Below are 16783 nucleotides of genomic sequence, written 5' to 3'. Positions count from 1 at the left end.
AAATGGATAGGTTGAAGTTAGATATAGTGGGAATTAGTGAAGTTGGGTGGCAGGAGGAACAAGACTTTTGGTCAGGCGAATACAGGGTTATACATACAAAATCAAATAGGGGTAATGGAGGAGTCAGTTTAACAATGAATAAAAAAAATAGGAGTGTGGGTAAGCTACTACAAACAGCGTAGTGAATGCCTTATTGTGGCCAAGATAGACATGAAGCATACGCCTACTACAGTAGTACAAGTTTATATGCCAACTAGCTCTGCAGATGACAAAGAAATTTAAGAAATGTATGATGAAATAAAAGAAATTATTCAGATAGTGAGAGTAGACGAAAATTTAATAGTCATGGTTGACTGGAATTCGGTAGTAGGAACAGGGAGAGAAGGAAACATAGGTGGTGAATATGGATTGGGGCTAAGAAATGAAAGAGGAAGCCACCTGGTAGAATTTTTCACAGAGCATAACTTAATCAGAGCTAACACTTAGTTCAAGAACCATAAAAGAAGGTCATATACATGGAAGAAGCCTGGAGATAATGACAGGTTTCAGATAGATTATATAATGATAAGACAGAGATTCAGGAACCAAGTTTTAAATTGTAAGACATTTCCAGGGGCAGATGTGGACTCTGACCACAATCTATTGGTTATGAACTGTAGATTAAAACTGAAGAAACTGCAAAAAGGTGGGAATTTAAGGAGATGGGACCTGGATAAACTGACTAAACCAGAGGTTATACAGAGTTTCAGGGAGAGCATAAGGGAACAATTGACAGGAATGGGGTGAAAAAAAAAAAGTAGAAGAAGAATGGATAGCTTTGAGGGATGAAGTAGTGAAGGCAGCAGAGGATCAAGTGGGTAAAAAGACGAGGGCTAGTAGAAATCCTTGGGTAACAGAAGAGATATTGAATTTAATTGATGAAAGGAGAAAATATAAAAATGCAGTAAATGAAGCAGGCAAAAAGGAATACAAACATCTCAAAAATGAGGTCATCAGTAAGTGCAAAATGGCTAAGCAGGGATGGCTAGAGGACAAATTTAAGGATGTAGAGGATTATCTCACAAGGGGTAAGATTCTGCCTACAGGAAAATTAAAGAGACCTTTGGAGAAAAGAGAACCACTTGTATGAATATCAAGAGCTCAGATGGAAACCCAGTTCTAAGCCAAGGAGGGAAAGCAAAAAGGTGGAAGGAGTATATAGAGGGTCTATACAAGGGTGATGTACGTGAGGACAATATTATGGAAATGGAAGAGGATGTAGATGAAATGGGAGATACGATACTGCGTGAAGAGTTTGACAGAGCACTGAAAGACCTGAGTCGAAACAAGACTCCGGGCGTAGACAACATTCCATTAGAACTACTCACGGCCTTGGGAGAGCCAGTTCTGACAAAACTCTACCATCTGGCGAGCAAGATGTATGAGACAGACGAAATTCCCTCAGACTTCAAGAAGAATATAATAATTCCAATCCCAGAGAAAGCAGGTGTTGACAGATGTGAAAATTACCAAACAATCAGTTTAATAAGTCACAGCTGCAAAAAACTAATGCGAATTCTTTACAGACGAATGGAAAAACTGGTAGAAGCCGACCTAGGGGAAGATCAGTGTGGATTCTGTAGAAATGCTGGAACACGTGAGGCAATACTGACCCTATGACTTATCTTAGAAGCTAGGTTAAGGAAAGGCAAACCTACGTTTCTAGCATTTGTAGACTTAGAGAAAGCTCTTGACAATGTTGACTGGAATGCTCTCTTTCAAATTCTAAAGGTGGCAGGGGTAAAATACAGGGAGCGAAAGGCTATTTACAATTTGTACAGAAAGCAGATGGCAGTTATAAGAGTCGAGGGGCATGAAAGGGAAGCAGTGGTTGGGAAGGGAGTGAGACAGGGTTGTAGCCTCTCCCCGATGTTATTCAATTTGTATATTGAGCAAGCAGTAAAGGAAACAAAAGAAAAGTTTTGAGTAGGTATTAAAATCCATGGAGAAGAAATAAAAACTTTTGAGGTTCGCCGATCACATTGTAATTCTGTCAGAGACAGCAAAGGACTTGGAAGAGCAGTTGAACGGAATGGATAGTGTCTTGAGAAGAGGGTATAAGATGAACATCAACAGAAGTAAAACGAGGATAATGGAATGTAGTTGAATTACATCGGGTGATGCTGAGGGAATTAGATTAGGAAATGAGACACTTAACTCTTTGATGCACAGATTTTATGTTTAATTAATTTTTTAATAAAACATGCATTTTCTATGTCTGGTGGGGTTGCTAATAAAGGAAAACATGAATTAAAATTTTTTATTGTATTGATTTTGGTTTTAGATGGTGGTATATATAATATACCACCATGCCACTTAGGGCCGTACCTAAAGTTTTTGAGATATCTTGGTTTGTGCTTGTAACTCACCTTTAAATTCTACTCTAAGCAGTAATAATTAGTATAATTAATGTAAAATAATTTTATTTCTGGCAATTGGTCATTTACAATACAAAATCAAATTACAAACCTTACAAATAAAATATGTTTCTTATTCCTTTTTGTGAAAATCTTGAAAGCACCTTTTTGTTTTGCTAAGGCACAAAGGCACTTTGCATTCAGCGCACATCCAGAAAGTGCGCACTTGCTTCTTTTTTGTACTGCATTTCGCACAACGTCTGGCGGTAGTACGCTCTGGCTGGTGGGATGAATTGTCGAGACGCTGGCGTGAGGAAACATATGGCTTGTTTTTCTTTACGTGGACTTGACTCTCATGAAGTCTAGATGGCCTCAATGGTGTTTTCTGGGTTACTAAGCTTTGCAGGATACTCATCCTGAAGACTTTGGCAGTCATTTTTTCTCTATCGCCTAGTTCCTTCCAAATTATATAGCTGTTGACGATACTGACATCAAGCAGGTGAAAGAATATTCGGTGCCACCACTTTTTACTTCTCCGGCTTATTTCATATGATTTTTTCAGTTGGTCGAACTTGTCGACATTGTTCATGTGTGCATTGTAATCCATCACTGCTTGAGGACAAGGTAGCTCTATGCGTGAACCATCTCTTTCACGGCGAGTCACTGTAGTAACTTCAGGACTGTGAAAATTTGAAAGGAGATGAACAGCTCTCTTATCTTTCCACTTCAAGTAGAGGATGCCACAGTTGCTGACCCTCCAGTCAAATTCACCTCTGCTTAATTCTTTGTCTGTTTTTAATTTGGGTAAATGTTTCCTTGTTGGTTGAACTGTCCCACAGGCATATATGTTTCTCTGCTGTAAACCAGCCAACAAGTTATAGCTATTGAAATAGTTGTCGAAATAAAGATAATGGCCTTTATTTACGAGTTCAGAGGACAAACTCAGCACTACATGCTCCCCAAGGCCTGTTTGCACTGTGTCACCTACTTTTCCGGTGTAAATATCAAATTTCAAGTTGTAAGAGGTCTTGTCACACAGCATCCACACTTTGTAACCACGCTTTATGGGTTTATCTCTCATGTATTGTTTCATACTGTTGCGGCCTTTGAATTTGATCATTGACTCATCAATTGCTAGGTGTTTGCTGGGTTGGTAACACTTGGAAAAAGATTCAGATAGTATCTTGATCACTGGTCGCAGCTTGTACAGTTTGTCATAACCTGGGTGTCCTTTTTCTGGATGCAATGTGTTATCATTCAGATGAATGTTCCTCAGTAACCATCCAAACCGATTTACTGCCATCAGAGATGCAATATAACGATCATGAAGTTCTGGGGCACTAGACCAGTAGTCTCTGTATGCTGGCATACGCTTTATACCCATCAAAATGTTGATTCCCAGGAAAGTTCGTATTTCATTGTCAGTTGTTGGAGTGAAAGACTTGCCAGATTGCGTCGCATATAAATTTGTTTGGAAAACGATTAGCTGAACTAGCTCTTTTGGAAATATTTTTTCGAATATATCGATAGGTTCTGGATCATCAATGTCCCTAATAAAAGCACTTGGTCCTGATTCACTGTCGAACTGCATTCCTGAGGTAGCATTGAATTGTTGTCCCCAAGTTGGCGCTGTGTCAGCAGCGCGTTTTGGCGGAGTGGACTCACTTTCTTCCTCGCTCTCTGAAACTTCGCCTTCAGACGACACAATAGCCTCCGCAACAATGCTTGCTTCATAATCAGATTCGTCATCTGTGGTGTCAACAGTGGAATCCTCGTCTGATGGAATTTCACACAATAATCGTTCGATTTCTTCATCTCGTAAGCCTCTTCTTGACATTTTCATTTTCAAACAACAGCCTGAATCCAAGTAAAGAATACGTAAGCAAAACAAAATGGAGAAAGAGCTAAAATAAGTCACAACACAATTAAAAACTAAACTTTGTAGCGGAGGATTTCGAATTTTATACTAGGAAACGAAATGCAATAGAATACTGCTACATGCACGGTGGTACAAATAATATACCACCAAAATAAATTGTATATAAATAACGGAAGATTGTGCATATGAATGTATACATGGGTTCATACCGTAGCTGTGACGTCCAAGATATGGAAAAAACACAGGCGCAACAAGAAATTCGTTATAAACCACTATTCACACGCAAAAACCATGCACAACTCAGCACGCAGCTTTCACAGTTGTAATCTATGCAATTCTTGGCGGGAACTGATTCCTTATAGGCAGTGAGTGCCATCTGTCTGATAAGTAGAGAACTAGGTGAGCATATTAGAGTGGTGGTCGTGCAGTTAAACCACTGTGCAAAGAGCCAAGAAAATTTTCAAAAGGTGGTATACTATGTATACCACCGTGCTCCAAAGAGTTAAAGTAGTAAAGGAGTTTTGCTATTTGGGGAACAAAATAACTGATGATGGTCGAAGTAGAGAGGATATAAAATGTAGACTGGCAATGGCAAGGAAAGAGTTAGAAGAGAAATTTATTAACATTGAGTATAGATTTAAGTGTCAGGAAGTTTTTTCTGAAAGTATTTGTATGGAGTGTAGCAATGTATGGAAGTGAAACATGGACGATAAATGGTTTGGACATGGAGAGAATAGAAGCTTTCGAAATGTCGTTCTACAGAAGAATGCTGCAGATTACATGGGTACATCACATAACTAATGAGGAGGTATTGAATAGGATTGGGGAGAAGAGAAGTTTGTGGCACAACTTGACTAGAAGAAGGGATCGGTTGGTAGGACATGTTCTGAGGCATCAAGGGATCACAAATTTAGTATTGGAGGGCAGCGTGGAAGGTAAAAATCGTAGAGGGAGACCAAGAGATGAATACACTAAACAGATACAGAGGGATGTAGGTTGTAGTAGGTACTGGGAGATAAAGAAGCTTGCACAGGCTAGAGTAGCATGGAGAGCTGCATCAAACCAGTCTCAGGACTGAAGACCACAACAACAACAACAACATGGAAATCCACTTGTGTGGCCAGCTAGTCACAAGTCACAGCATGTTGATAAAATGAGACCACAGTGATCAATCCACACAATAGATAATTTGTTCAAATACTCTAAAAATGAATAATATTGAGGATAGGTAGCAACTCACCATAATGATGACTGCTGAGTTACGGACAGGCATGTAGAAAAGACAATCACGCTCCCACAACTAAATTTTCAACCATAGCTTTTGTAAGAAAGCTAGAGCAATCACCCACACATAAATCAGCACACGACTGCTGTCTACAGCCGCTGTGTCTACAATCTCTGTGTATCAGATCCAAACAAACCACACCTCATGTCTCCCTGCCTCTCATCAGCAGCTGCTATGCTATCAGCAAGAAGTGGTGGCAGCACTTACTGCAAGCTGAGGGGAGGGGTAGGACAGGGGGAAGCACTAGGAATGAGGGAGCAGGGAAGCAGTGCATGTAGCCAGCCAGTGATGATGCACGACACCTCAGTAAACAAACCATTTCATCTACTGAGTCAAAAACAAGATTCTTCCAGTGTTTTTTTTTTTTTTTCTTCACCTAAATTTGCCTGATTTCTCTGACGTGTTTGAATTTCCCTGATTTCCAGAACCTGTGGCAACACTGATTATTACTGTGTGAGCGAACAATCTTGGGAAGGAGGGAGCAGGGCGAGAGAATTACATAAATGACATTGTTCAACAAAGAAGTCAGCAAATACAGGATACGATACTATGATAAGAAAAAATAATTGAAGCCATTGATACAATGATGGACCAATAGAATTCTTAAATTTGCTCAATGTTCCGGTATGACGTCACAAAAAAGCTAGGCGCCATAGAAGGAAAAATAACTGGAAAATTAAAAGGCAGGTGAGAATTTGCACAACAAATTCCAATCATTTCAACTCAGCATTCAGCTTTAAAATGGTCTCTTTAAGATTAGCATACAGTTACGATTATCAATAAAGCCCAGAGCAAACATTCCAATGTTCCAAAGTAAACCGTATGTCTCAAACAAACAACTATGCAAATGTGCTGGACAACTGCAAAGCTTATTCATTTTTGCATCTAAAAACAAAGTACATTAAGTGTTTTGTATGAACGTACTTTTAGTGTGTTAAATGCTATACAAAGGAAATGATTAACAACACTTTTTCCGATAACAAAAAGATAAAAGACCTAGCAATGTGGATCTCTCTCAGTTAGAAAATAAATAAAACTAGCCAAGATATCTATTCCAAATTACTTGCTTTGTTTGTTTTTTACTCACACATTTTGTCTTGCTGTCCTACAAAGAATATAATGATCTACATCAAAATCCCTTTCAGTTACACTAACTTGGTTACTGAAATCATTTAACATTATAATAGATTAATGTTTTTGGAACATTGATTACTGAAAGTCATTAAACTCTACAATAGATTATAACATTTTTGAAGCACATCATACCTTTGTGGTACCAAAGCTGATTTCTCGAACCAAGCCTGCATGCCCCAGTTTATCCGGAGTCAGTTCTTCAAACCTTGGCACTATGCGACCACCAGTGGCTATAGCAATCAGTTCAATTTCTGGGCCTCCAACCCAGCGGACAGCTGGCAGTTCCCTTTGCAGCAAGAGATGGTTTGCCTCGTCATCAAAACCCCACTGACATATGGCAAGTGTAGCACCTGTATCCTTCACTTTTTGTACCATTTCAGTAAATTTTTCAGCTTCATAAGCTCGCAGGGCTTTGTAGTCCTCTACACTAGTGACATCCAACTTATGCTTTGTCTTAGGCTTTGGTGGTTCAAATGGGCAAGTTAAGATAGCCAGTTTCACATCTTTTAAAACTTTTGGCATCTGAGGATGTGAAAAATCTTTGTCAACAACCACACCCTTAACAAGCATTGTGTCTTCTAAGCGGCCTCCAACTTTGCCTATCACTTTAATTAACTCAAAGTTAACATCTTTCTTTTCCATATCAGCCACCGCCAATACAGCATTTACAGCAATTTCTGCCATCTGTCGGTGACATTTGTTTACAATCTTTGAGCCCAATGTAGTCATAGCAGTTTGTATAAGAGGCTCCAAATTATTAACATCAAATGGAAAACTATCAGCTATGGAATCAAGATGCTTCACAGCATGATGAGCTGCAAGTTCAAATCCATCAGCTATACGAATAGGATGTATACCTTTATCTAACAACTGTTCTGCCTGCTCCAAAAGGGCACCAGCAAGCACCACTACTCCAGTTGTACCATCACCTATTTCATCGTCTTGTGACTGAGACAACTGCACCATAAGCTTTGCTATTTCATGGTCAACATCCATCTGTTTCAAAATTGTAGCTCCATCATTTGTAACAGTTACATCTCCATCTGCTGACACCATCATCTTGTCCAAACCTTTTGGACCCAAAGAAGTCCTCAAGACATTGGCAATTGTTTTACCAGCAGCCATATGAGACTTCAGGGCCTCCACTCCTGTAAGTCTCTGCTGATTCTGCTGGTCACGTATGATAATGAAAGGTCGGCCAAATTCATCAAATGCCAGTGTTCCTGGAAATGATGCCATCTTGCTGGATGTTTGTGCACCTGAAAAAACAATTTATTTTATTTTTTCTATAATCATATGACAGTCACAAGAAAATTTAATCAGTTGAATGGAAAGATGAAACAAAATTTATAATAGAGAACACACAGGAATGTAGTATTCTTTTTTTGCCCCTTCATTTAACCACACTAGTCTGGCACTATAATACAAATCAAGCACACACAACTGAGGGCTAACACCCCTACACAGTGGAAAAGAAGTTCTCTGTCCACACTGTCAGCCAGTTCCATTTAAATGGAAGTTAGTGCTCCGGTATCTATGTTGGCTGTAAAAGCCTCTATGATCCATCATGCACCTAACAGCACATAAGAAAATCTAACATTACCACCTGACAAAATGCCATTACTTGTTTTCCTGCTGTAAATGAGCCAGCTTTAGAGACATACAGGTTAGATCAACTTAGTGCTATTAAAAGTGATAAGGGTTTAATGGTTTTTTAAAAAATATTATGCTGGTAGGACATACACATGAAGTGAAGGAAGGAAAACTGTGGTTCTAAGTTCCATCAGTGACTGAACACAGACAGGTTATAGAAGGAAAAAGAATGAAACCTACCTTGTTCGTCTTAAACAACATAAAGCAACCACTAAAGACTAAATCAGTATTGCTGGACAGAAAATTGAACCCCTCTACCTGCAAATGTGCATCCCAGTTGCACAAATGTTATGAATGTATCACTGTAATTCTTTGGTGAAGAGAATTGCTCAGCATTGTTGGGCTCTTTCCACACTGACAACAAAAAAGTTCAGCGTTTCTAAGTGTGAAGTAAACAACAATGTCAAAATGACCAGTTTTTTGTTTTTAGTACCAAATATTTCCTATCCATATCGTCAGACAAAAATGCTGCCACATAGCTGAAGAAACATTAAGACAAATACTAAAGTTGCTTTCCACAACTTTTGTAACATCGTAGAGTTTACAAGATCAAATTTAACGAAAAGGCATGGTTGTTGGCATACAGAAAAGAGAGGACAAAATGAGAAATCAGAATTCATCACATCTTTGAACTTGAGAAGACTCTACATTCATCATGAATTTGTTAACCTTCAGGATAAAATTTGGTGCAAACTATGGGGCACTGAATATGGAATGTGTCTCTGGTGTTACTAAAGTGTTGTCTCCAATTACAGATTGTAGAAGGAATTAAGGACATGCCAATCAAGAAGTTACATAGAGGCATCTACAGAGTAGATGATAGTAATAATATTATGAAAAGGTTAGTTGCTACTCAGTATATAACAGATACAGAATCCGAGATAGGCAAAACAGAAAGACTGTCACACAATAAGCCTTCTGTCAATAAGGCTTGATTGAGACCCTAAGTATATTTTGAAAGAGACTGCTTGTCACTGCAGATGCGACGGCCTTTACAGACCGTAATTAACCCCCGCCCCCTTGAACAAAACTGGATCTCCTGTGTGTATTTTTTCCAGGCGCCACATTCCACAGTCCCAACATCCGTATCTGACTCAGCATCTCCGCTATATGGTGAGTAGGAATTATCCTTTTCATAACATTGCTCCATTCCACTGTTTGATTTTGCCTGACAGCTTTTCTTCCATCCTACCCACAGTGCTGTTTTCCTTTGTTACTATTTTCTAATACATTTCTACACTCAAAGTGTCCACCCTTCTTTCTTGTGTCTCTCTTGTGACCTTACAAACCGCACTACATGCTCTTCTTACGAACCATTTGGTCACCTCCCTGCGTCACAGTCCCATATTTTTGCACACCACTCCTGTGCCACAGAATCTTGTGTCTCATCCTATCAACCATTCCTCACCCCCCACTCCTCCTCTCTATTCCAGTTCACATCTACTTTAATTCAGTCAGATCTGCCATCCCCCTTCTTCACACTTATCCACCCATAGACCAACGGATTTTTTTTTTATTTATATTTTTTCTTTGATCATCTTGTGACTTCACACTGATTACTATTGGTTTTTGCCTTTCACTATTGACATATTCCTTCTGATTTCCCGATTTCACCTTGTCTCCCCTTATTTCATGCATTTCATCCTTACTGTGATTTTTTTCCATATCTCTGTGTTCTTGCAATTTTTTCAGATATAATTCTACATTATGTATTTTTTCACATTTTTTCCAGCACCATGGATTCTTGCTCCTTTCATCTGTGTTAATACAGAAAAGTTTCCTTATCAATAGTCAGAACCCAGTCCTACATGCCATTCCTGCATTATTGGTTGTGTCAGGGAATCCCCCCAAATGGCCTTACCATCAAATTACCCATCTCTGGCTTCCACCCTTCCTTCCAGAATGACCTCAACCTATTCAGATTCAACCAATCTTTAGCCCTCACCAATACAATCCTGCAAAACCATATCAATCAAGCCCAAACTTTCTTGCAATATGTTCCCTCTATCTGCGAAAAATTCCTGTTATGCAATCCCAAATTCCTGGATCCCATTACATGCACCGCAACTCTTACCCTCCAGGAACACCACCTCAAAAAAACTCTCAACCCTTCTCACTTCCTAATCCTGCCTTGGAGTACCACTATCCACCATCATCACAACAACCTCCGAAACTCCCTCACATCCCCTCATCGCTGAAAAATCCTGTCTAACAGACCACTACACTTTCCCCACCCTCCAAAATTCACTCCCACTACCGTACACAATCCAGAACCTAAATATAGTCATGACCCTTTCCTCTAAAAGCCTTAGCCCCGCAGAAATAACCTATTCATGAGCCGTCTGAAGGAATCCTTCCTAAACAACCGCAATCCTAAACCCCTCCCCTGGTTCAGATTCACTGATGACATCATGATCTAGCTTGAGGGTGTGGACAACCTATCCACATTCCTCCAGAACCTCAACACCTCCTTCCCCATTTGCTTCATCTGATCCTACTCAACCCAACAAGCCACCCCTTCTTCGATGGCTACATCAAAGCCTCTGCCCATGTCAAACCTACCAACCATGAGCAATAACCTCCACTTCACCAATTGCCACCCATTCCATACCACGAAGTCCCTACCACACAGCCTAACCACTTGTGGCCGTTGCATCTGCAGTGACGAGCAGTCCCTCTCAAAATACACAGAGTCTCACTGAGGCCTTTACAGACTGTAATTCCCCCCCCCCCCCCTCCCCTCCAAACCTTGTACAAAAACCAATCAATCTCCTGTTCCTTATCTCCCCAGTCACTCACCACTTCCCTAAGTCCCGCTGTCCGGCCACAAAGTAGCAGTCCTAAACAATATCCTCAGCCAACTCTACACAAACCCTTGTCTCATGGCTCATATCGCTGTAATAGACGTAGATGTAAGACCTGTTCCAAGCATCCTCCCGCAACCACCTACTCCAGTCTGGTCACAAACATCACCTATCCCATCAAAGTCAGAGCAACCTGCGAAACCGGTCATGTGATCTACCAGCTTAGCTGCAACTACTGTGCTGCATTTTACTTGGGCACAAAAACCAACAAACTGTCTGTAGGCACGAATGACTACCGACAGACTGTGTCCAAAAAACAACTGGACCACCCTGTTGCTAAGCGCGCAGCCCAACTTGATGTTCTTCACTTCAATGACTTCTTCACAGCCTGTGCAATCTGGGTTCTTCCCACCAACAGCAGCTTTTCTGAATTCTGCAGGTGGGAATTCTCCACGGAATACATCCTACATTCCCATAACCCTCCTGGCCTCAACCTTTGTTAGTCACTGTCCTTACCCACCTGGCCCCTTCTCCATTCCCACTCCAGCACTACATAGCGGTCTATTCGACCAACTCACCCAGTCTTTTTACTTCTCTCCTTTTACGGTATCCCCCTTCTCCCCTGCCCCCTCCCACCTTCCCATCACACCTCTCGATTGCACCTCGCTGCCCTACCCTCTCTCCACCTCATTCCTGCACACTACTGCAACTGCACTTTCCCGTCCCCCACCCTTACCCTGCTATCCCTCCTCCTCCCTGCCCCAGCCCTTCCTTACCCCCACCTTGTTATCTCTCCCATCATGCACTGCTGTTTGTAGTCTGCCTTCCGCTGCCAGAGACTGTCATCATGTGTGAAAGTTGCATTTGCGTGAGTGCGTGCATGAGTGTGTGCGTGTTTGTTGTCTATTTTTGACAACGGCCTTGCTGGCTGAAAGTTTAGTGTGTGTCAGTCTTTTTGTTGTGCCTATCTGCGACTCCACATCTCCGTTATAGAGTAGCAATTCCATAATACTGTTGAGTAGATGACAGAGTATTATAACTATACATAAAGATAACATGCAACCTGTACATAGAAAAATTTATTAACTACGTTAATTCAGTTAACATTTGTTTCTGAATATTTCTTTAACATAACTGTTGCACAGTATTTTAAAAATGCTTAATAATGGGCTGAGTTGTCATTCATAACATATCATTATGAACTGTCCTGGCATACACATGGAATGACCAAATGTCAACCACATCTGTTACGAACTATAACAGTTCTCCCTGAAACTACTACATGAATGAAACAAGTTTAGTGAATTGTTCCATTATTAAATTGAAGACAGACCCAAAACTTTCCAACCAAATGAACTACCAGTAATATGTATTATTATTCAGGATGGTAAACCTAAATTCCCTTTTCACTATTAAAACACACTAACTCTAAAATGAGCTTATAACATAAAACTTTTCTTACATGTCAGTTAAATTTATCAATCCCCATAAATGTTTACAATTAGTCAGGAAGCTAATGCTGAACATAAAGAAAACAGAATGAACTTCATTTTGAAGATGATTATTACACAGCTTGTATAACAAAGAACTTTATCAGTATTGCCCGCCAGATGGGGATGAGCAGACAAAACTATTAGTTAAAAGATCACCATCTTGTTAGACAGTTTCCGTCATTAATACTCTATTCCTCATGTACATTCAGTTCTTAGTTATGGCATCATGCTTTGGGAATCAAGTGCACAAAATATGGCTATGATAAACTACAGAATAGGTCAGTAAGAATAGTACCAGTAACTAAAACCAAAAAATCTGTTTAAACAGCTGAAGATTCTAACAAAAAGGCAAAACTACAGGTCTATGTCACATTAAAATACACAATCACAACATAATGCTTTTACAACAAAATGTACCATGATCTATAGTGGATGATCTGCCAGCAAAGAATGTTGTTGAATGCATAGTCCAAAAATGGCATCAGAGAGGATCTGTTCTGAACAAGTTAAAAAACTTTTGTTGCTGCAGTTCACCAGAAAATGCTTCAGAGTCCTACCAAATCTACCAGACACCTTTCACAAGGAACTAGCATATCAAGTCAAATCATGCAGGCGAATACTCCATCTGGACCTGCATGTGTATCCCTACAGAGTGTCTATTGTTCATGCATTAAAACCAGTAGACGCTCCTCAGCACTCCAGTCTTCCAAGTGGCTCTCACCGAAAAAAGAACAATGAATGGCTTGGGCATGGATCTGTTCTTCATGTCTGATTAAGTCTGGTTCCACCTGAGCAATTACGTCAACTTTTAGAATAACAGATCCTGGGCAACGGAGACTCCGCATAACTTCTACAAAACATCATTGCATAATCTGAAGGTTGGGTTTGGTATGCAATGTCTGCACGCTGCATCATTGTCCCAATCTTTTTTTATCAGATACTTACTTTGGCGTGCTACGTTGTCAACTTTTTGAAACCATCTGTGGCAGCATTAACGGAGGAGGAAAAGACCTAGTTACTTCCAACAGGATGGAGCAACTGCAAGTCTGCTGAACCTTCCATCACATTTCCTCAATTTTCAGGCCCAATAGAGTTGTTAGTACAGATCAGTCTGGTTGCGGCCCTAGCAGGTCACCCAGGTAATTTGATCTGTTAGTGTGCGATTACTTTGTGTGGGGAGCCAAAAGTCTAAGGTGTATTGCAACAACTCTTCATAGTCTTCAAGAATTGCAGTGGAACATTTCCAATGAGACTGCAGCAATTCCATCACTCCAGCTTTGTTTTGTTTGTTATGTTATGCTTTAGGGTGCAAAAACAACTGGGATCATAAGCACCCAAGTCAAAACTATAGAACACAAAGACAGAGAGGATACATCAGTTCCAATTGACATAATACAAGACAGCTAAAAACATGCATGTGGGAAAAGGGCTAAAACAGACACCATACAGAAATGGAGTTCCAAAACTAAAAATTAAATTGCCTTTGCCATATTGCTTTGGTCAATAAAAAGTCCTTCGCCATCTTTCTTTGGCAGATAAAAAGTAAAGTGTGGTCGACAGCCCGCAAGTCATTTGCTAAAATGGCCAATAACTCAGATGGCAAACCCAAACGGGAATGTAAAAGGTTAAAAAATGGTCATTCCATCAGGAAGTGCCAGACAGTTAAAACTTGGGCACAATGTGTACAAAGTGGTGGGGTAGCGACACTTAGCAAATGATAATGGCTAAGAAGGCAGTGCTCAATGCGCAGCCAAGTTAAAATAACCTCCTCCTGGCGGGAGGGCTGAGAGGAGGGCATCCAAGCCCTGGGAGAGGCTTAATAGGCCGGAGCTTATTCTGGTGAAGGGAGGACCATTGGCGATGCCAAAGGAACACCACCTCCTGCCAGACGGCAATGCAGAGATCATCGTAGGGAATATAGGTACTCGCAGGCTGAGGTATTAGGACTGCAGCTTTGGCAGCAGCCTCGTTTCCTGGCAGACCGACATGACCAGGAACCCACAGAAACATCACACTGGCTCCACCAAGAGTGAGCAGTTGACAGTTTTCCTGGACCTGCTGCACTAAGGGATGGGCGATGTACAGTGCACATAGACTTTGAAGGGCACTGAGTGAGCTGAGCAGAGGACATAACTGAAAAATTTACTCTATTGCCTGATACAAGACGAAGAGCTTGGCTGCAAATACTGAAGAGTGTGCCGGAGGCTGGTATCAAAAGACACAGGTGCCAATGACAAAGGCACACCTGATCCCCCAGTCAGTCCAAGAGCCATCAGTGTATACAAAGCTACTATCGCGAAGTTACATGTGAAGGTCGTGAAACTGAAGGCGATAGACAGAGGCTGGAGTAGTGTCCTTAGGAAGCAAACGAAGGCCAAGGTTACATGGGCCACTTCACGAAGCCAAGGTGGTGAAGGGTTCACACTCACCGGAAAAGGTGCAGGTAGTGTGAAGTTAAGCCGCCATAGTGAGTACCGAAAGTGGACTCCAGGAGGTAACAGAGAAGAAGGACGAGCCCCATACTGACGATCAATGGAATCATCAAAGAAGGAGGCATAGGATGGGTGGCCATGCATGGCAGACAAACGGCACGAATACCTGCTGAGGAGAAAATCATATCAGTAGGATAGGGGTAGTTCAGTAGCTTCAGCATACAAACTCTCAACCAGGGTGGTGTAAAAGGCACCCGTGACCAAACGGATGCCACGATGGTGGATAGTGTTGAGGTAGTGTAAGCGGGATGGGCGTGCAGACGCATAAACAAAGCACCCAGTTGAGTTTTGAATGGCCAAGGGACAGGTACAAACATAGGAGGGTGGTTTGATAGGCATCCCGGGAAGTATAATTAAGGACACGCAGTACACTGAGGAACCGCGTAAAGCGGGCTGCCACATGAGATACATGGAAGGACCAAGAGTGTTTCCTAATGAGCAAGAGCCCAAGGAATTTCATAGTGTCAATAAAAGGAGGGACAACAAGCACAAGATATAAAGATGGTGGGAGAAACCACTTGGGTTGCCAGAAATTCATACAGACGGTTTTGTCAGTGGAAAAGCGAAAGCAACAGTCGATGATCCAGGAGTAAAGATGATTGAGATACCACTGATGATGCCGCTCAGTGATACAGGTCCGTGGAGAACTGCAATAGATGGCAAAATCATCAACGAAAAGGGAGCCGGAGATGCCCGGTGAGAGAGAGGCCATGATAGGGCTTAATGGCGATAGCAAAGAGGACGACACTCAGGACAGAACCCCGAGGCACACCGTTTTCCTGGATAAATGTGTCCGACAAGGCAGAACCCACACACACCCTGAAAACTCGATCTTTTAAAAATGACTGAAGGAAACACGGCAGGCGGTCATGGAAGCCCCACGTGTAAAGAGTATGGAGGATACCAGTTCTCCAGCAGGTGTCGCAGGCCTTCTCCAAATCAAAAAACAAGGCCACAGTCAGGGATTTCCGCAGAAAACTATTCACAACTTGGGTGGACAAAGTAATGAGATGGTCAACTGCAGAATGCTGCAATCGAAATTCACTTTGTGCATTCGTCAGTAAATTGCGAGACTCGAGCCAACATATCAGCCGGGCCTGAATCACATGTTCCATCAAGCTGCAAATGCAGCTGGTAAGAGAGATGGGGCAGTAGCTAGAAGGAAGATTTTTGTCCTTACCAGGAGTAAGTATGGTTATGACAATGGCTTCACGCCAATGTCTGGGAAATGTGCCCTCGACCCAGAAAGTGCTTTCCCACAAGAGAAAGGTGCTGCAACATCTGAATGTGGATGGCGTCCGGCCCTGAGGTGGAGGATCAGCATAAACTGAGAGCATGATCGAGCGAGCTTTTTTGCTATTCTGAGGAACACGACGACACTTTGCACGCATCTGTTTATAATGAATGCAGTTGGCACCACAGGATGACGGTTAAAGAGGCAGAGAGCACATCTCCATGTGCGAATTGCATCGCGGCATGTCTCAGTCCACCAAGGGACGGGGGCACGACATAGTAATGAGGAAGTGCGAGGAATGGAATGTTCTGCAGTACTAAGGATAACGTTGGTGAGATAGTCCACCTAGTCATCACAACTGGGGAAATCTTGTTCTTTCAAGGTCGCCAGGGAGGAATAAAGTTGCCAGCCTT

General features: G+C 41.5%; 1 protein-coding gene across 1 annotated transcript in view; it reads right to left on the bottom strand.

The window, feature by feature from the left end:
* The window catches only part of LOC124544908 (T-complex protein 1 subunit epsilon), a 49690-nt gene that overhangs the window by 14269 nt on the left and 18638 nt on the right, over positions 1-16783 (bottom strand). The window contains exon 2 of the mRNA XM_047123642.1: positions 6827-7953. Within this exon, the coding sequence (XP_046979598.1) occupies positions 6827-7933 (1107 nt within the window). The 5' untranslated portion in view covers positions 7934-7953. The remainder of the gene's footprint in view (positions 1-6826; positions 7954-16783) is intronic.

Source organism: Schistocerca americana, chromosome 8, assembly GCF_021461395.2.
Source record: "Schistocerca americana isolate TAMUIC-IGC-003095 chromosome 8, iqSchAmer2.1, whole genome shotgun sequence".
NCBI classification, from domain to species: Eukaryota; Metazoa; Arthropoda; class Insecta; order Orthoptera; family Acrididae; genus Schistocerca; species Schistocerca americana.
This window is presented reverse-complemented; position numbering and strand designations above follow the sequence as displayed.